The sequence below is a fragment of the Capra hircus genome, chromosome 13, assembly GCF_001704415.2.
Source record: "Capra hircus breed San Clemente chromosome 13, ASM170441v1, whole genome shotgun sequence".
NCBI classification, from domain to species: Eukaryota; Metazoa; Chordata; class Mammalia; order Artiodactyla; family Bovidae; genus Capra; species Capra hircus.
In genome coordinates, this window is record NC_030820.1 from 64,559,190 (window position 1) to 64,580,192 (window position 21,003).

General features: G+C 40.9%; 1 protein-coding gene across 4 annotated transcripts in view; it reads left to right on the forward strand.

Moving 5' to 3' along the window:
- PHF20 (PHD finger protein 20) overlaps window positions 1-21,003 on the forward strand; it is a 135,294-nt gene that overhangs the window by 30,112 nt on the left and 84,179 nt on the right. For all 4 annotated transcript variants that reach the window (XM_018057792.1, XM_018057795.1, XM_018057793.1 and 1 more), the window contains 2 exons: window positions 16,626-16,797; window positions 17,930-18,014. In XM_018057792.1, coding sequence (XP_017913281.1) covers window positions 16,626-16,797; window positions 17,930-18,014 — 257 coding nt within the window. The remainder of the gene's footprint in view (window positions 1-16,625; window positions 16,798-17,929; window positions 18,015-21,003) is intronic.

Here is a 21,003-nt window from a genome sequence, read left to right on the forward strand (position 1 = left end):
AATCTGAAGAGAGTGAGGGATATCCAGGGGAAGAGGGTTCCAGGTGGAGGCAGCCAAGCCACGGCATACTGGGCACGTTCAGACAGTCGATGGAGAATCGAGAGAAGGAGGCCAGAGGTAGAAGATGAGCCCACAGCTGTCAGCAGGGGCTGGATGGGCCAGAGGTGGGGTTTTGGACTTGATTGTAAATGTAATAGGAAGTCATGGAAAGATTTTAAACAGTAAAGTGACATTATCTGATTTTGGTTATTAAAAGTGGCTGTGGTTATTGTGTGTAATATGCCTGTAATAGTAGGCAGGCACGGGGAGAAATAGGGAGAACCCTAGGAGTCTTTTGTAGCAGTCGAATTTAAGGTGATAGTTGCTTGAACTAAAAAGGTGGAAATGATGAGAAGGGATCAGAGTCTGGGCATTTTTCAAAGGTATAGCCAATAGATTTGCTGATGATGTTTCGAGAGACAGAGGAGAATCAAGGAGGACTCCAAGAACTTTTGGTCAAAGTACTGATAGAATATTTGCTGAAATGGGGAAAACCAGCTGCTTGATTTTAGACATTTAAAATATAGGATTCCTTTTTCATCACCAAGTGGAGACGTTGAGCAGATGGTTGAATAAAAGTCAAGCATCTAGATGTGAGCCCTGGGTTAAAGGTAGAAATCTGAGAGTTGGCAGTGAGTATAGGGGATTAAATTTTTTTTTATATTTCAGAACAGTTTTAGGTTCATAGCAAAACTGAGCAGAAAGTATAGAGAGTCCCTGTCTCTTGCCCTCACACCTACAGTCTTCCCCACTGTCGACATCTGCACCAGGGTGCTATATTTGTTAAAGTTGAAAAATCTTTTTTTTCATTACATGGATTTGCTTAGTTTCTTTTCTTCCTGAATTTTATTTATTTATTTAGGCTAAAATGGGGTCTTTGTTGCTGAGCTGGCTTTTTCTAGTTGCAGTGCTCAGGCTTCTCCCTGGGGTGGCTTCTCTTGTGGCGCGTAGGCTCTAGGGCGCAGGCTTCGGTAATTGCAGCACATGGGCTCAGTAGCTGTGGCTTCCGGCTTCTAGAGCACAGTCTCAGTAGTTGTGGTGCACGGGCTCAGTTGCTCCTCAACATGTGGAATCTTCCCAGACCAGAGTTCCAACCTGTGTCCCCTCCATCGGCAGACGGATTCTTAACCACTAGACTATCAGGGATGCCCCTTAACTGTGTATTCTGATGAACATTTATTAATGTATATACATGTGTAACTACCCAGATTAAGACAGAGACATTCTGGGCTCTTTAGAAGACCGTTTTTCCCATATCCAGTCACAGAGTCCCCTCACTCCTAGAGGAACTACTTTCTGTGGATGTGCATTTAAAGCGAGACCCATCAGCATGTGTGTATTCTCTAGCATAATCAGCTGCCTGGGTGCAGGGTGGAAAATGTGGAGAATCCGATAGACCTGCATGCGTGTGTGCTAACTCTCTCGTCGTGTCCAACTCTTTGTGGCCACAGGGACTGTAGCCCACCAGGCTTCTCTGTCCATGGGATTCTCCAGGCAAGAATACTGGAGTGGGTTGTCCCACCGTTGGGGTTTATCCAGGCAGGTGTGACGGAGGACAAGAGGGGCCAGGGAGTTAAGGGTATCTACAAGGAAGTGAGATTAAAGGATAAGATTTCCAGAATGACAGTGAAGTGTGAGAGCAGGCAGAAAGGACAATGTGAGCAGAAGTATTGAGGGTTCACAGAACATGGTATGTTCTCAGAGTCTGGAGAGGAACAGATCAGGAGTGGTGGGAGTTTGGGCAAGATTTTAAGCAGGAGAGAGACATGGTCCAGTCCCTTGGAGGAACAGAAAAGTGGTGGTGTTTATTCAGCCACCAAACACTTATTGAGTGTCTCTATATCTGGCCCTTTGCCAGGACTGACAGACGAGTGTAGGAGTTACTTAGGCATACTGGTGTAGTGTAGGCATATACTAGAGAAGCTGGCTTAAAACTCAACATTGAGAAAACTAAGATCATGACATCCAGTCCCGTCATTTCATAGGTGGGGAAAAATGGTAACAGTGACAGACTTTATTTTCTTGGGCTTCAAAAAACAAGCAGACGTTGACTGCAGCCATGAAATTAAAAGACGTGTACTCCTTGGAAGGAAAGCTATGACATACCTAGACAGCATATTAAAAAGCAGAGACATGACTTAGCTGACAAAGATCCATCTAGTCAAAATTATAGTTTCTCTATTAGTCATGTATGGATGTGAGAGTTGGACCATGAAGAAGGCTGAGTGCCAAAGATTGATGCTTTCGAACTGTGGTGCTGAGATGTCTCTTGAGAGTCCCTTGAACAGCAAGGAGATCAAACCAGTCAATCCTAAAGGAAACCAACCCTGAATATTCATTCATTGAAAGGACTGATGCTGAAGGTGAAGCTCCAATACTTTGGCCACCTGATGGAAAGAGCTGACTCATTGGGTAAGACTCTGATGCTGGGTCAAATTGAGGGCAGGAGAAGGAGGTGACAGAGGATGAGATGGTTGGATGGCATCATCAACAAATGGATATGAATTTGAGCAAATGGATATGGGAGATGGTGAAGCACAGGGAAGCCTGGTAGGGGTTGCACAGAGTCAGACACAACTTAGCGACTGAAAAACAGCAACAAGAGCTGACTGTTCAATTGTGGGAAAGGATCAGCATAGAGAGGAGAGATGAATTCAAGACATTTTCAGAGTTAGATGTTGAAGAATGTTAGATTTTCAGATATTGAAGAATGAAAGTGGGGAAGGGATAGGGAAAGAGAGAAGACATCCAAAATAGTACAATTTTTCTGTAGTTTAATAGTCAGCTCTTTGTTTTACCCTGAATATGATTTCCATCCCCGTCTCCTCTCCACAAAGGCTGGAGATGGCTTAGAATGTTACTTTTGTGCATAAGAGTCATTTGCTTCTGGTATGTGCCCTGAGCCAGGAATAGAATAGCATACTCTGATTCTTGAAGTAAATGATTGTTGTATGTTTGCAGAAAGGCTGTATATACAGGGAAGAATCTGTAAGCAGCCTGACAACCGCTGGGGCAAAGTTCAGGCAAATTATCAGCTACCACCAGGTAGGCCATTAGGTAGGTAACACAAAAGACACCTCTGTGGACCTATGTTAGTACAAGGATATTTGTATGTGAAGTCAAATTAAGAGCAGATGTCTCTTCACTGGGTTTAGTGAGGTGATCTGGACAGTGATCTCTGTTACACCTCCACCTAGTCACTCTCTTTGAGCTTCCATTCCCACACATGTAAGAAAGGTGCAGTGATCCTAACAATTCCATAAGTTCTCATGCTGTCTATGGGGTCGCACAGAGTCGGACACGACTGAAGCGACTTAGCAGCAGCAGCAGCATGGGATGGTGGTAAAAATCCTGTGAGATATATGTAGAGGCCATATATAGCCCCTAGAAACTGCTCACATTGATTATGAATAGCCACGTGAGGAAATGCTGACTAGTAGTGGGAGTAGGAAATCAGAGGGAAATTGTTATCCTTTTTGGTTCCTCTTTTTCCCTCTGTAGCCGTTCTTCAGTTTGTATTTTTGGTGTGTATGTGGGGGGACCAGACAGATCTCTGCCAGGCACTGTCTAGCTCTAATTTAAGCATCTGCACAGTGTGCAGCTTAGCTTTACTCAGAAGCAGCCAAGACTCTGAGCATTAAGCCTTCCTGGGACTTGAGGTCATAATACTGTGTTCAAAAGCCAGGGTTGTATTTCTGTGTTAGACCTGGGCTGTTCTCTGCCTTTCTGGTTGTGCAGGTAGAATTAGTCCCTCTCATTTGGTATGGGTTTCATTTTGCAACGGTCCTCTCCTCTCCTTTCCTTGGTGGAGTCCCAGGGTAGGTTGCGTTTTCTGGTAGTTTAGAGCAGTGTGGCTCAAATGCAAAAAAACATGGAGACTAGTGCCTCCAACCTATATACTATCCATGGATCTCACTTTTAGTAGCATTGGGGCAAAATACTTCTATGTTAGTTGCTTAGTGACAAATTTTCTCAAAATTTAGTGACCTAAAACAACACTACCATTATTCTTTCAGTGTGTGGATCAAGAATTCAGGAGCAGCCTCTGGGTGAGGTCTTATGTTTGCCCTAAGTTGGTGCTGATTGCTTGTGGGAGACTTGTGGCTATGTGTGAACCTCTCCATTTAGATGGGGCATCTAAAATGTTCTCATGATGTGGCACCTGGCTTCTCCCAGAATGGGGAACCTAAGAAGTGGCAGTGCTGTGTGTGTGTTAAAATAATACACATAAAATTTGTCGTTTTAACCATTTTAAAGTGTCTAGTACCTTAAGTCGGAGAAGGCATCCTGTGTTTTACATCCTTACCTTCTTTTGTGCTTCTCTTCTTCTGTAGCTGAACTAATTTACTTATTTTCCACCTTCTCCCAGGAAAACTTTCAGCCTCGCTGCCTCCTTGATCACCTGGGAAATGCTGATTCATCTTTCAGAATTGAGTCATGTATCTCATTTTCACTAGTTGTGTTGACCCCTTTTTCCTCACCCTCCTTCCTCTCCCCCTAGACCTAGCCTTTTGTTCTTCAGTACCTTATTCTACTTTAAACAGTCTTCCATAGTTGCACCTGTGATACTTAATTACAATTATTTTTATATATAGAAATACACATTTATTCCTCCTGAGGATACTGTAGTGAATGAGAGATAGATGTCTTTACGGGTGTCTGTAATCTCCTAGGAAAGCAGGCCGTGAACGTAAGCAAATCAGCAGAGAAACAAATGAAGTAATTACAGATGGTGAATGTTATTTATGAAGGAAGAAATAGGAAACTGACATAGATTGGAAAGAGATGGGGGCTACTAGAGATATATAGATTCAGAGATTCTGAGGCTGCAGGGCGTAAGGCTGTTGCCTGGGAAGAGTGGACAGAGGGGAAGTGATTCAGGTGAAGTGAACAGACCTGGTGTGGGAAGGTATGTGTATGTCTGAGGAAATCAAAGGCGCAGTGTGCCTTGTAACACTGTCTTTCTTCCTCTGTAAGCTGTTGTGATCACAGGTTTTTATAGATTTGGCTCTGTATTTCCAAACCCTGGCACACTTCCTGGCCCAGAGTGGGTACTCAGAAAATGTCAGGGGAATTGGTGAATTTCTCTTTCTCTAATTTTTGTCCCTCTCCTTGTCTCTACATTTGATTGGCTGCACTGGCCTTCTGTGGCTTCTTATTTTAGTGACCAGTTTTACCATTTACTTAAGGACACCACAGTAACCTAAGTTACTGTGAAGTTTAGGTTATATGACTTTTCCAAGTTGAATTTTATTGTGTTTATTTTGATTGTGCCACGCAGCTTTGTGGATCTTAGTTTCCTGACCAGAGACTGAACCCGGGCCCTAGCAGTGAAAGCACCTAATCCTAACCACTAGACCACTAGGGTGTTCCCCAAATTGAGTTTTAGACAGATGAGTTTTTAATAGTTTTTGGCCTTCAGAAAAAAGCTTTTTAGTAACTAATGTAAGTCATAATGACCACAGCACCTATGCGTATATCTCCTCCAATTTGACAGTTTTTGTACTGGGATATGTTCGTCTCTTTGACACCTACAGCATGGATATTCTTGGTTTGTTTTGGTAATTCATTGTGGTCTGTGTATATATTCCTGTTGCTGTTTTGTGACTCTAGGTATTCATAATCAAACCTTAATTTATAAGTACATTTGATGAACATTTATTGAATGCCTAATATATAACACTCTGGAAGAAATTTATATACTTAGCAAACAGCTCTCTTCATCTTTTAAGGTTCACCCCAAGTGCTAAGTCTTCTTCTCTAAAGTCTCTTTCCCACCCCCTCCAATACCTGATGAAAAAGTTTACAGTGGACTCTATTGCTGCTTCTGGGGAAGGTGAACAGAGGAAGCAGATTAAGCTAAATGAAGAGATTAGAAGGTGAGTGGTAGGAAATGTACTTTGGAAAGAGAAGGATCTGTTTAGGTGTCTTAGAGGGAGATAGGGGAGAGTGGGCAGAAACTCAGACTGTCTAGCCCAGGCTTTCCCCAGAGAGACAGTGCCTCTGTTCCATCTAGCCCTGGTTATTGGGGTATAGGCAGGCCAGGTAATTCTAGAGTTATACTCCTTTGCTTATTTCTCTCCACAAATCAAGAGTGTTTTTGGTCTCTAGGTGGGCAGAGGAGTGGGGGATTCCAAGGAGCCCACCAAACTTCTCTTGGGGCCTTTGCCATCCTGGAAGCCCCGGTGTTTGGTTATTTGTTTTGTGTCTTCAGGACCTATTAGATTGTCTAGAAACCAAACTAAAGCATGTTTGAATAATGGACCCTATAGGGCATAGTTTCTGTCCTATAAACTGCTTAGCAATCTAGTGCTTGTATTCGTCATGTAAAAATACTGTTTGTGGCTTTAGGTTGAAATGTTTTTATTGAATCTTGAGCTCTTTGCTTCAAAGGAAAACTGCTGATTTTCAACATCTAAATTGTATCCGATGATCATTCAAACTCTTCTTTGCCTAAACAGGCAAAATAAACTCAAGAAAACTTGACCAGCCTAGTAACATAAAAATAATGGAAAAGGTAGATAAATAACTATCTTATGAAAACACACCAGAGTAGGCAGTTTCACAGAAAGTGAAATAAAGCTTTCTAGTCCATTCCATGGGGTCAGTGTAGCCTGAATGAAACGGGGCAGGAATGGCATAATACGAGGAAACTTGGGCAAATTCTGCTTATAAAAGAAACACAAAACTAGTCAATAAAATGCTAAAAAGACCAAAGAGATATTTATTAAATGAACGATTCACACAATCAAATATGACTTTTTTTTTTAAGCAGGGTAATGATAACTTAAAATTAGGAAATGTATTATTTCATTATCTCCATAGAATAAAAGCAGAGCCCTATATAATCTCCTAGACAAAGGCTGAAAATTCTCAAAATGTATTCTTGATGAACCCTCAGTAAGTTAGACACAGAGAAAAACTTCATGAACTTGATTAAAGGCATTAATAAGAAATCTTTAATGATGAAACACTGGAGACATTTTCATTAAAGAGAAGGATGTCAACTATCTCTGCTAATTTTCAACATCATCTTAGAAATACCAATCAGTGTCATAAATGAGAAAAATAAATGGCAGATATCAGAATTGAAAGTGAGACAGTATAATCATAATTTGAATATGATAATGGTAGTCTGCCTGGGAAATGCAAAGGATTTTAATTGATAATCCATTGGATAGAGATTGAATAGAATAAAAAAGTCAGAACAGTGACAGGGCATACAGTGAGAATTATTGCATCCACTTCTTTTTCTACCCTATACTCACTTGACTCCCAGTGGCAACCAGTTTTATTAATTTCTGTCCATCCTACCAGTATTTATTTATTTAATACAAGCCAAGCACGTATATATTCTTATTTTCCTCTTTGAAACAACAAAAGGTGATTTTACAGTTTGCCTTCTAAAACTTGGAGATCGTTCTTTGTCAGTTCATAGTTTGTTTTCATTTTTTTAAAATAGCTGTATAATATTCTGTTTTGTGGATGTCCCAAAGTGAAAGTATTAATCAGTTAGTCGTGTCTGACTCTTTGTGACCCCATGGACTGTAGCCAGCCAGGCTCCTCTGTCCCTGGAATTCTCCAGGCAAGAATATTGGGGTGGGTTGCCATTACCTTCTCCAGCAGCATATAAATTCAATAACCATGAAGCTATTATTTGATACCTGCCCATTAAATATTTTTTAAAACTTCTACTTTAAAAGTATTTATTTTTGCTTACACAGGTATTGTGTGATTAAATTCTTGTAAAACTTAAAACTACAAGCAAAAGTCTCTTCAGTTCAGTTCAGTTCAGTCGCTCAGTCGTGTCTGACTCTTTGCGACCCCATGAATTGCAGCACGCCAGGCCTCCCTCCCTGTTCATCACCAACTCCCGGAGTTTACTCAGACTCGCGTCCATCGAGTCAGTGATGCCATCCAGCCGTCTCATCCTCTGTCGTCCCCTTCTCCTCCTGCCCCCAATCCCTCCCAGCATCAGTCTTTTCCAAGGAGTCAACTCTTCGCATGAGGTGGCCAAAGTACTGGAGCTTCAGCTTTAGCATCATTCCCGCCAAAGAAATCCCAGGACTGATCTCCTTCAGAATGGACTGGTTGGATCTCCTTGCAGTCCAGGGGACTCTCAAGAGTCTTCTCCAACACCACAGTTCAAAAGCATCAATTCTTTGGCGCTCAGCTTTCTTCACAGTCCAATTCTCACACCCATACATGACCGCTGGGAAAACCATAGCCTTGACTAGACAGACCTTAGTCGGCAAAGTAATGTCTCTGCTTTTGAATATGCTATCTAGGTTGGTTATAACTTTCCTTCCAAGGAGTAAGCGTCTTTTAATTTCATGGCTGCAATCACCATCTGCAGTGATTTTGGAGCCCCCCAGAAATAAAGTCTGACACTGTTTCCACTGTTTCCCCATCTATTTCCCATGAAGTGATGGGACCAGATGCCATGATCTTCGTTTTCTGAATGTTGAGCTTTAAGCCAACTTTTTAACTCTCCTCTTTCACTTTCATCAAGAGGCTTTTTAGTTCCTCTTCACTTTCTGCCATAAGGGTTGTATCGTCTGCATATCTGAGGTTATTGATATTCCTCCTGGCAATCTTGATTCCAGGTTGTGCTTCTTCCAGCCCAGCGTTTCTCATGATGTACTCTGCATATAAGTTCAATAATCAGGGTGACAATATACAGCCTTGACGTACTCCTTTTCCTATTTGAAACCAGTCTGTTGTTCCATGTCCAGTTCTAACTGTTGCTTCCTGACCTGCATACAGGTTTCTCAAGAGGCAGGTCAGGTGGTCTGGTATTCCCATCTCTCTCAGAATTTTTCACAGTTGATTGTGATCCACACAGTCAAAGGCTTTGGCATAGTCAATAAAGCAGAAATAGATGTTTTTCTGGAACTCTCTTGCTTTTTCCATGATCCAGCGGATGCTGGCAATTTGATCTCTGGTTCCTCTGCCTTTTCTAAAACCAACTTGAACATTTGGAAGTTCACGGTTCACGTATTGCTGAAGCCTGGCTTGGAGAATTTTGAGCATTACTTTACTAGCGTGTGAGATGAGTGCAATTGTGCAGTAGTTTGAGCATTCTTTTGCATTGCCTTTCTTTGGGACTGGAATGAAAACTGACCTTTTCCGGTCCTGTGGCCACTGCCGAGTTTTCCAAATTTGCTGGCATATGGAGTGCAGCACTTTCACAGCATCATCTCTCAGGATTTGAAATAGCTCAACTGGAATTCTATCACCTCCACTAGCTTTGTTCATAGTGATGCTTTCTGAGGCCTTCTTGACTTCACATTCCAGGATGTCTGGCTCTAGGTGAGTGATCACACCATCGTGATTATCTTGGTCATGAAGATCTTTTTTGTATAGTTCTTCTGTGTATTTTTGCCACCTCTTCTTAATATCTTCTGCTTCTGTTAGGTCCATACCATTTCTGTCCTTTATTGTGCCCATCTTTGCATGAAATGTTCCCTTGGTGTCTCTAATTTTCTTGTCGAGATCTCTAGTCTTTCCCATTCTGTTGTTTTCCTCTATTTCTTTGCATTGATCACTGAAGAAGGCTTTCTTATCTCTTCCTACTATTCTTTGGAACTCTGCATTCAGATGCTTCTATCTTTCCTTTTCTCCTTTGCTTTTCGCTTCTCTTCTTTTGATAGCTATTTGTAAGGCCCCTTCAGACAGCCATTTTGCTTTTTTGCATTTCTTTTCCATGGGGATGGTCTTGATCCCTGTCTCCTGTACAGTGTCACGAACCTCCATCCATAGTTCATCAGGCACTCTATCTATCAGATCTAGTCCTTTAAATCTGTTTCCCCCTTCCACTGTATAATCATAAGGGATTTGATTTAGGTCATACCTGAATGGTCTAGTGGTTTTCCCTACTTTCTTTAATTTAAGTCTGAATTTGGCAATAAGGAGTTCATGATCTGAGTCACAGTCAGCTCCCGGTCTTGTTTTTGTTGACTATATAGAGCTTCTCCATCTTTGGCTGCAAAGAATAAAAATCAGTCTGATTTTGGTGTTGACCATCTGGTGATGTCCACGTGTAGAGTCTTCTCGTGTGTTGTTGGAAGAGGGTGTTTGCTATGACCAGTGCATTTTCTTGGCAAAACTCTATTACCTTTGCCCTGCTTCATTCCATATTCCAAGGCCAAATTTGCCTGTTACTCCAGGTGTTTCTTGACTTCCTACTTTTGCATTCCAGTCCCCTATAATGAAAAGGACATCTTTTTGGGGTATTAGTTCTAAAAGGTCATGTAGGTCTTCATAGAACCGTTCAACTTCAGCTTTTTCAGCGTTACTGGTTGGAGCATAGACTTTGATTACCGTGGTATTGAATGGTTTGCCTTGGAAACGAACAGAGATCATTCTGTCATTTTTGAGAGTGCATCCAAGTACTGCATTTCAGACTCTTTTGTTGACCATGATGGCTACTCCCTTTCTTCTAAGGGATTCCTGCCCACAGTAGTAGATATAATGGTCATCTGAGTTAAATTCACCCATTCCAGTCCATTTTAGTTCGCTGATTCCTAGAATGTTGACGTTCACCCTTGCCATCTCCTGTTTGACCACTTCCAATTTGCCTTGATTCATGGACCTGACATTCCAAGTTCCTATGCAATATTGCTCTTTATAGCATTGGACCTTGCTTCTATCACCAGTCACATCCACAGCTGGATATTGTTTTTGCTTTGGCTCCATCCCTTCATTCTTTCTGGAGTTATTTCTCCACTGATCTCCATTAGCATATTGGGCACCTACTGACCTGGGGAGTTCCTCTTTCGGTATCCTATCATTTTGCCTTTTCATACTGTTCATGGGGTTCTCAAGGCAAGAATACTGAAGTGGTTTGCCATTCCCTTCTGCAGTGGACCAGATTGTGTCAGACCTCTCCACCATGCCCACCTGTCTTGGGTGGCCCCATGGGCTTGGCTTAGTTTCATTGAGTTAGACAAGGCTGTGCTCCTAGTGTGATCAGATTAACTAGTTTTCTGTGATTATGGTTTCAGTGTGTCTGCCCTCCTGCAACACCTACTGTCTAACTTGGGTTTCTCACCTTGGGTGTGGGGTATCTCTTCACGGCTGCTCCAGCAAAGCACAGCTGCTGCTGCTTACCTTGGACGAGGGGTATCTCCTCACTGCCACCCCTCCTAACCTTGAACGTGGAATAGTTCCTCTAGGCCCTCCGGCGCCCGTGCAGCCACCGCTCCTTGGACACGGGGTTGCTCCACCTGGCCGTCGCCCCTGGCCTCGGGCGTGGGGCTGGCCGCTAAAGTCTCTTGGCTATTCCTAATCCCTCTCTCTTCCCTTGAGCTAATTTTTTTCAGTTTGGTGTTCAATGTCTCCTCCTTTCTGGCTATTATTTCCATTAGGAATATGACTCCCAGCTGCAGTGTTAGTTTGGAAACTAGAGTTTCATCATGGCTGTTAGTTACATGTTGGAAATTTTCTCTTCCCTTTTCTGTCTATACAGATTGCATTCACGTTGCCTCTTTTGTTAACCTTGCCTCAGCTTTCCAGCTTCCTTTATGGTTGTTCCAATTTTTAGATTGAATGAAATAAAATTATGATTTTTGTCAGTAAGAAACAGTTGCTTATCAGCTGTTTCATGTGATTATACCTAGTAGTTTTTTTAAAAAAATTTGTTGAAGTATAGTTGATTTACAATGCTGTATTAGTATATAGCAAAGTGACTCAGTTATATGTAAACATAATTCACTCTTTTTTTAAGAGTCCTTTTTTATATAGATTATCACAGATAATCTAGTAGTTTTTTTTTTTAATTTTCAAAAAAATTTACATACTTTTTAAAGGTTGCTACTTTCCATTTGCAGTTGTTATAATATAAAATATCGGGGGTTCAGGATGCGGAACATGTGTATATACCTGTGGTGGATTCATGTTGATGTATGGCAAAACCAATACAATATTGTAAAGTAATTAACCTCCAATTAAAATAAATAAATTTATATTTAAAAAATAGAATAAAATTTAAAAATATATAAAATATCGATTATATTTGCCATGTTGTACACTACATCCTTGTGCCTGTCTTACAACCAGTAGTTTGTGCCTCCTACCTGCCCATCCCTGCATTGCCCTTCCCATAATCACTAGTTTGTTCTCTATATCTGTGAGTCTGCCTTTTTTTTTGGTTATATTCATTACTTTGTTGCTTTTTTTAGATTCCACATGTAATATCATACATTGTTTGTCTGTCTGACCTGTTTCACTTAGCATTAATGCTCTCTAAGTGTATCTATGTGGCTGCAAATGGCAACATTTTATTCTTTTTTTTTTTTTATGGCTGAGTAGTTTTTCATTACATGGCACCCGACTCCAGTACTCTTGCCTGGAAAATCCCATGGATCGAGGAGCCTGGTAGGCTGCAGTCCATGGGGTTGCTAAGAGTCAGACACGACTGAGGGACTTCACTTTCACTTTTCACTTTCATGCATTGGAGAAGGACATGGCAACCCACTCCAGTATTCTTGCCTGGAGAATCCCAGGGATGGGAGAGCCTGGTGGGCTGCCATCTATGGGGTCGCACGGGGTCGCACAGAGTCGAACACGACTGAAGTGACTTAACAGCAGCAGTTTTTCATTATACATATATACTGACAAGCACACATATTCTTTACCCATTCATGTGTTTTTTAAAAATAAATATTTCTTTCTTTTTTTTTTTTGACTGCACGTCTTAACTTATAGGATCTTAGTTCCCTGAGGAGGGATTGAACCCAGGGCCGTAGGAGTGAAAGGTCTGAATCATAACCACTGGACCCCCAGGGAACTCTCTCCATGCATCTCTTGATAGACACTTAGGTTGTGTCCATATCTTGCAATTTTAAATAATACTGCTATGAACATTGAGGTGCACGTATCTTTTTGAATTAGTGTTTTGGTTTTTTTTTTTTCCAGATATATCCCTAGGAGTGGAATTGCTGGGTCATGTGGTAGTTCCATTTTTAGTATTTTGAGAAACCTCTGTACTGTCTTCTAGAGTGGCTGCAACAATTTACATTCTCACCAACAGTGTACAAGGGCTTCCTTTTCTCCACATCCTTGCCAGCATTTGTTGTTTGTGTTCTTCTGGATGATGGTCATTCTGGTGTGAGGTAATAGCTTGTTGTGGGTTGGTTTGCATTTCCCTGATGATTAGCAATGTTGAACATCTTTTCATGTGCCTCTTGACTATCTACATTTCCATTTTGGAAAAATGTCTATCCATGTGGTAATTTTAAAACTTAGTTGGTGTCTGGTTCTTCTTAAAGACAGAAACCAGAACCACATCCATTTTATAATCTTCTGAGACCTGAAATTGGCCAGATCAAAGTCACTTAATAAGATTTGTTGACAGATGAATCTGAGCTGTGTCCAAGGCAGCTGTGTAATTGTGATCCACCAGGTCTTAACGGGATTGATCCCTAAGATAGCTGCCTCTCTCTTCTCTGGATTGCAGTTGGGTTTCCCCATTCACTATGAGTGACTTACATCCTTGTCACACTTTAGAGAAGTAGAGAGAACCACCTTCTCCTTAGGAAGACTTATTGACCCCTGGGTTATTCTTGATCCACCTGGAGAGACTTGTGTAGTCTGTAGACAGTGAGCTGCCTATGCCCTGTGAAGTTTTTTGATCAAGGGAGTAGCTTTTGGCTGGCCAAGGGCCCTGAGGTCTTTCATAATCTGTACGGTGGAGTTGCTGTACTAGGATTTTGCAGTTAATTCTATGGATCCAAACTTACCAGACTTTCAGAAGGCACTGACCAAGTGCAAATTCAAAAGAATTTGAAGTTGTCCTGCAGTGCCAGCTTCTTATTTTGCCAAATAAGAACATTTAAAACAAATATCTAATTATATTTTTTATATTTAATATATGCTCATGATGCAACATTCAAAACAAAAGGATATACACTGAATAAATAAGTTTCATACTTGCTCTCCAGTTCCTTAACTATCTAGTTCCCCTCCCAAGAGGCAAATCGGGTTGCTTGATCATCCTTCCAGAGATAGCCCTGTGAAATATAGGTACGGATGTATTGGCTGTCTCCCCTCCCACAAATGAATGGTAGTGCATTCAGTACTGTTTTGCATCTTGAGTTGCCCCCCCCCACACACTTTTCTTAGAGATCTTTAAAGATCAGTACACAGAGAACTTTCTTTGTACTACTGTGTAATATTAGTAAGGATTAAAAACAGTTATCATCTTTTAAATTTGAAGAGTATGTTTAAGCACCAAAAAGTTAGAAAGAATGTGATCTTAGTATAAAGGAAAATTCTATAAATTAAATAAATTTGGTTCTATGAAAAATTAATTCTGTGTGTTGGTCCAAAGACCTGTTTGCTAACTATTGCTCAAGATAGTAAACCAGTAAAGAAAGGCCTTTGAATAGGACTGAGTTACGGAGGCTTACTAATCTGTGGGAGGCTGACTGACTGAGAGATCAAGAGGAACACAGCTGACATACCCATATCCTTCTCCTCATTTTACAGGGAGGGATAGACTTCAGGAAGCTTCTTTCTCTCCTTCCAGTGTACTACTCAGTTCCCCAGCTCCTACGATTAGCTAGTCTGTTGTCAAGATAGCTTGTATTTATGGCAGCTGCATGTCAGCTGGATTGGAATAGGAAGACTAGTTTCAGGGCTGTTTATTCCTTTTATTAATAGTTCAGGAGCAATTAATATAGTCATAATACAATTAGGAATTTTGAAAAGCATACCTTGTCAGTCCTGTATGAGAAATACCCCATAAAGTGATTGGGGCCTGAAGCTGGAGAGTGACTGAACTTGGGGTGGGTAGCTGGAGTCAGCGAGCCTTGGGATTGAAGAATTGTTGGGACACCCAACCTTTGGGAAGAATAGGGAGAATGGAATTCATTTCCTGGATGTTCACTGAATGCCCAGTATCTGCATCCTCCTGTGTTTTGGTTTACTCCAAGTAAATTGCCTTAGCAGATACTAGTGTAGGGTTGAAGAGGGCACAATGGAAGCAGGCCTGTTAGTTTAGGTAGCACATACTTATTAGGACAGTAGGGTATTGAGTATTAGATGTAAGAAAGGAAGATAATGGGGCAAGTCCAAGTTGTAGGGAGAAAATGCAAATTGGTAGAATCTAAACTTTCTCAATGTAGAATAGCATTCTGGTCAATAGAGAAGTGTTTAAGAGAACAATTGCATATTTGTTTTTCTTTATTTTTATTCATATACTTATTTTTGGAATGAGCAATACAGTTATATGGTTGGAAAATGAAAAAGTATTAAAAGGTGTATTGCCAAAGGGTCTCCCTCCCACTTTTGCCCCTCCGTGCCCCATACCCAGTACCCGTCTTGGATCAGTTAGGTTTATATGCTGGAAACAGAAACCATCCTGGGTACTTGAACCACAGAAGGATTTAACACAAGTAATTGGGGTCCTTAGAAAATTGTTGGAAAACTTAGAGGAGTGAAACTCAAGGGGACTGGCCTTAGAGTTTAAATTTGAAGGACTCACCCCTGGAGTGTGAACTGGAGGTTGGGAAGTCACTACTGCTCCTGCCACTCCCACCCCACCATTGCTACTTGACACTCAAGAAGTCAGTGACTAGACAGTAACTCCTTGCTGCTATAGACCAGCATGTCTGTATCACCTGGGAGCTTGTTTAAAGCTTTTAAGGCCTTACTTAGCTTCGCCTACTGAATCAGACTCTGCGTTTAACAAGATTTCCTGATGATTTGCATTGCATAAAGGTTTGAGCAGTCCTGCACTGAAGTACTGCCTCTTGTCATGACAGTTGCTTCCAAACCCACAGATCTCCATGACCTTGATTGCCAGTCTCAAGTGAGTCAAGCAAATGTAGTTGTTGGTTTACCTCTCAGTCTAGAGGAAGAGTGATTGGAGATTGAAAGAGCCCATCTACTGAACTGACCACAGTTTCACAAGTAACCAGCGTTAGTTTCTTGTGTGTTCTTCCAGGTGTTTTAGGCATATGTAAGCATGTTTGAATACGTATATTCTTTTTTGTCTTGTTAAAAAAAATAAGCAGTAGTTTACTTACCATACGCAGTGTTGTGTACCTCACTCTTTTCATTTAATGGTTCATCTTGGGAGAGCTTTCCATATCATTACGTTGAGCCATCTTCTTGTTTTAACAACTGCATGATATTCCAATACATAGACTACAAAATTCTTAAAATTGAGACTAACACAGTCTGGGCTGCCCGGTCATTTTAATTTTTTGACACCTGTAAAATACAATCTAGTTGTTAATTGTTTGCTTCCTGCCTCTCTTGTGCTCAGATGTGTAGTATATGCTGTCTTGTTTGACTCATACTGCAACACAGTGTATCCTTCCTCTGCTTTACATGAAAGAGCTCAGGCTCTGAAAGGCTAATTTAATCACAGTTTAAAGAATATCCAGGATGGGATTTGAACCCAAGTCTGTTAGCCTCCATGATTTTTGATTTGGCACAGTGACAGAGAACTGCTAAATGATAGGCTTTATTTAGTACTTTGAGATCTACTTCTTTGGTAAGAAGTTTGGGAAAATATCATTTTTATTACTTTAGGTGGATTAAGGGCATTTCAATTTTTTTTTTCTTTCCTGACTCAGGTATCCAGCTCACATAGAAGATATTGATTACGAAGAAGGAAAAGTACTCATCCATTTCAAGCGTTGGAACCATCGTTATGATGAGTGGTTCTGCTGGGACAGTCCTTATTTACGTCCTTTAGAGAAAATACAGCTGAGGAAAGAGGGCTTGCATGAAGAGGAAGGATCATCTGTGAGTAACAAATCCGGGCAGTTCAGTAATGAGCAGGCTCAGCCCTTGGGCTGAGTCTTTGATGTTTAGTGTGAAAGCTTGTAGGAGCTGAGGACCATCCTTATTTAGGCTTGGAGTGCAACCTTGAGATCTCCACGGCCTCTTGGGGTTGTTGAAGAATCTCAGTTGTCATCTGTGTGTGTGACATGATTGTCGTGACAGCTCATAAACTCATTTGGTTGAGACTGCACTGATGATAAATGGAGACTTGATCTCTCTCTTTTATACCGCTGTATCCCTTTAGATTGCTTATGAAGCTCATCTGCTGTCTGATCATTAAGCAGTCATTCCATGTGGAGCATTATGCTAGCTTTTTTTTTTTTTTTTTTTTTTAATAAGCCCTTGAAAATCTTGGAACTGACTGGACTGGATTCCTGTTTTTAAAATTTCATCACTATGTCTGGCACTTTTATGACTTCAAAATGAAGGGCAAAGTATTTGTTTTCAGTTTTTTAAACAGGAATTGAGACATCTGTAGAAATCCTGCTGCCTTTGGAGCTGACTCAGCCCTGGATTCTGTTTTCCACTTTAACCGTGACCAGGGAACTTGAACTCTTGCTAGCCTTTCCCCCTCCTCCCTACTCCCAGTTTAAGATTGTTCACTGTTGCCCAGTTTGGCTGCTGGGTATTTATTCTACAAAATGTATCAATGCAAACTGTGTGCTGGGAAAGCAGTATGAAATATTAATGGTGAAGGAGTGTCTCCTTTGTCCAAAGACCCTCTAAAAGTGTAGATGGCATTAGGTGGCATGAATGCTGTTTGCCTCAAGATGAAACAGCCTCTCTCCTTCCAGCTATGTACTTTTTGTGTACCGTGGTGGTCCTGGGCTGTTAAATGCACTTTCAGGGACAAGATAGAATTATCATCAGTGCTGTGCCTTGCCTGTCCAAAACTCCTTAAATGGGAAAAGGCTGTGTCCAACCCTTCTGTTTTGACTCACAGTATTGAACAGCAGAAACATCTCCATCCCAGTAACCATCTCCCTTTCATGTCCTTGTCAATTTCAGCCTGCCTTATGAATTTGGTTACCATGTATGTCCTATGAAATTGGATTGGTAACAGGATCTTTTTTTGTTTTTTAATATTTTTTAGGAATTTCAAATAAACGAGCAGGTCCTTGCTTGCTGGTCTGATTGTCGTTTTTACCCAGCCAAAGTCACTGCGGTTAACAAGGATGGTAAGGCATTTGAGTTGTAATTGTTTTTACTCTTGACTTAGGGGTGAGTTTATAATATTTGAATTTGATGGTGTATTTTTAGTATGTATTTATTGCCTTGGAATCTTCTCTAGGTTAATTACTATGTCAGGAGTTAGGGAGAAATTATAAATGGAGAGAAAGCTAGCTTAAGGAGGGGGTGATTGGTTCTCTGCCTTCTAAATTTTAGTCATTGTTTTCTGAAACAGTCGTGGTTCATCTGTCCCTCTTCTGGGAAGTTTGCAGGTTTTTGCTGTCTAGGAGTTCCTAATATAATTGAAGAAATAAGTCCCTATATTGCTTTTAGTTATTTGTTAATAGTCTAGAAGTGAAGCAGGCAACAAACATCTCTTCCAAAACGTATTTTGTGGATGCCAGGTGATTGAGAGTGATGTGTGATACCAGAGTTGCTAGTTGAAGTTGGGGTACTGGGGTTTAGAGCTGAGTTAGGATACCTTTGCCAGAGTTCAGAACATGTGAGAAATCAAGATGAGGAACACAAGCTCATTTTATGAATACAGAGGCAAGGGAAGAGGAGGGTTATGAACACGGTATGTGGGGTCAGCATCCTGACACATAGAACAGACTCGGCAGGGCTCAAGTGACACCTTTTTTAAGCATTTTCTACTGAGATGTTTGTGGTATGTCCATGATCTCTGCAGTGAATGTTTACGGCAAATGGACCTCTTAGTACCACTGTTAGGGGTGATAGGCTAGATTGACTTCATTCAATGAAGTTATTCAAGTATTTATTTAGCACTCTGCTAAATGCTGGACCTTGGGGTAAACAAGAAACTTCATCTCAGAATGGGTTGAAATGGTCAAAAATGAACTGTACATTTGCATATAGCAGGACTTTTAGTTGCTCTATTGCTGTATTCACTAGTCCTGGCAGTTATTAGGCTGGGTGGAGGAAGTGGCAGATGTATCCCTGAAAACAAAGTCCTCTTACCACAGGCCTCCAGGGCAAGGCTGTATCTTCTAAGTTCTTTAAGCAGTTACTCATCCTCTCATTTATGGTTAAGTTTTTTTGGATAGTCCCTTGTTTTCCCCAAGTTACATTTTTTAAGCCATGTTTAAAATAATGTCTCATATTACTTTTCATATGTGTTACTTTAATTTTAATAAATGGATATTATTCAGGTGACATGTTATTACACTGCTTCAGATCCTTTTTGTAAAAGACATAGTTTATTATATCAAACACTCATTAAATAGATTATAAATCCATGTTTATAGATCCATTTGTATTAAAATGGTGAATGATCTCATTTATATGGGAAAAATTAAGTAAAAAAAGCTACAAGGATATATTTTGCAGCATAGGTAATATAGCCAATATTTTATAATAACTTAAAATGGAGTATAACCTATGGAAATTGTCAGTCACTAAAATTGTACACCTGAAACCAATGCAATATTGTTAAGCAACTGTACCTCAATAAAAAAAAGTCAGAGTAAAAGAAAAAGTTTATTTTTTAGAATCTTATTTTTTAGATTAGTAATTTTTTTCTACTCTTACTGGATTTAAATCACATGATATGAAACACAGGTGTTTGTTAGTGTACATAGATGTCTTTCTGAAAGTCTGTTAGGTTGATTTATTCTGATCAAGTTGGATGTTCCCCCTAGGGGAGGTGTGCCCTTTTGAGGAAATGGCTGCTCCTTAGATCAAATGAAGCTTGTGGATAGAAACACGGGTAACTGTTGATAAAGCGGGTAGCAGAAAGGAAGCAACATTTCTCTTTTGTTCCAGTGATACCCCAGAGTCACATGGAGAACAGAAGTGAGAAGAGGGTTTAGATTAAAAGAATGGGAAAGGAAGGGCACATTGAGGAAGGAGGGATTTGGGGAGTCCTGGGAACTGTCTTATAGAGAGGTAGGGTGTGAGGGTCTAGGTGGAACCATTAAAGGCTTAGGAACCTACTGTTTGCATCTAATATCTGTAGAGCCCAGGCCTTAACATCATGGATTAAAAAAGAATAAAGAACTTGTTCAAGGCAGAATGAAGTAGGTGTTGAGCTAGAGCAACTGGGGGAGGTATGACAGGTGCAGATAAATCATAAGAGGAGGTGTGAGGAGGGACCCCTATCTGCAGTTGTTGGGTTTTTTTGTGTCAGTTGGGTCTGAAATCTTTTTTCTTTAAAACATTTTGGCTGCGTCACGTGGCATGCAGGATGGGATCTTACCTTCCCTAGTCCTAACCATTAGACTCCCAGAAAAGTCCTTTTGCTTTGCAAGTTGTTTTTAAAAATCTTTTAAGTTTATTTTCCTGCATAAGCTAAAATGATAGGAGGGAGAGTCTTGAGGTAATGGTTGTCCCCACAATGGTCAATTGCCACCCTAATATATTTGTTCAATAAGCTTCAGATTCTGTTCAGTAAATTTTAATTAATTGGAGGACATTGAAAATGAGTGGATATTTTGGGGAGAACCTTTTTTTCCCAGAAATTTTGGGTCTGAAGTCCTGCATTATGCCACCATCCTCTCTGGTTCTTGAGATTAATTGGAAGAGGGAGGAGAATGGGGAAGGATGGGGAAGAGGAAATCCTGAAAGGGAATGCACCCAGCTGTGTGGTATTATTGCTGCACACAGGACTAAGAAGGAAATCCTGTGGGATTTCCTTTGTGGGAGCTCAGGTCTGTGCCTGATTTTGAGATGAAATAATGACTCTTAGGTGCTGCCTTTGGGTTAGATTTAATCCAGGGGAACTGGCAGAGTTTCTACGTCATGATTTATTCTACTATTCAGTTGCGTGATTGAGAAGGACGATACTGGACTCTAATTTCACTCTTTCCCTGGTGTTTTCTGTCCTGCCGCAGTTCTGTCTGTAGCAGGGGCCACCGCAGCTTAGTGGTAGCAGAACCTCTGCAGGTGAGGTGCTCCCTTTATTTCCTGTAAGGTTATTCTGTCTTTCTGGTGCTGCGGGAAGGAGGCTGGGAATACAGGGAAGTCACTTCCTGTAGACTC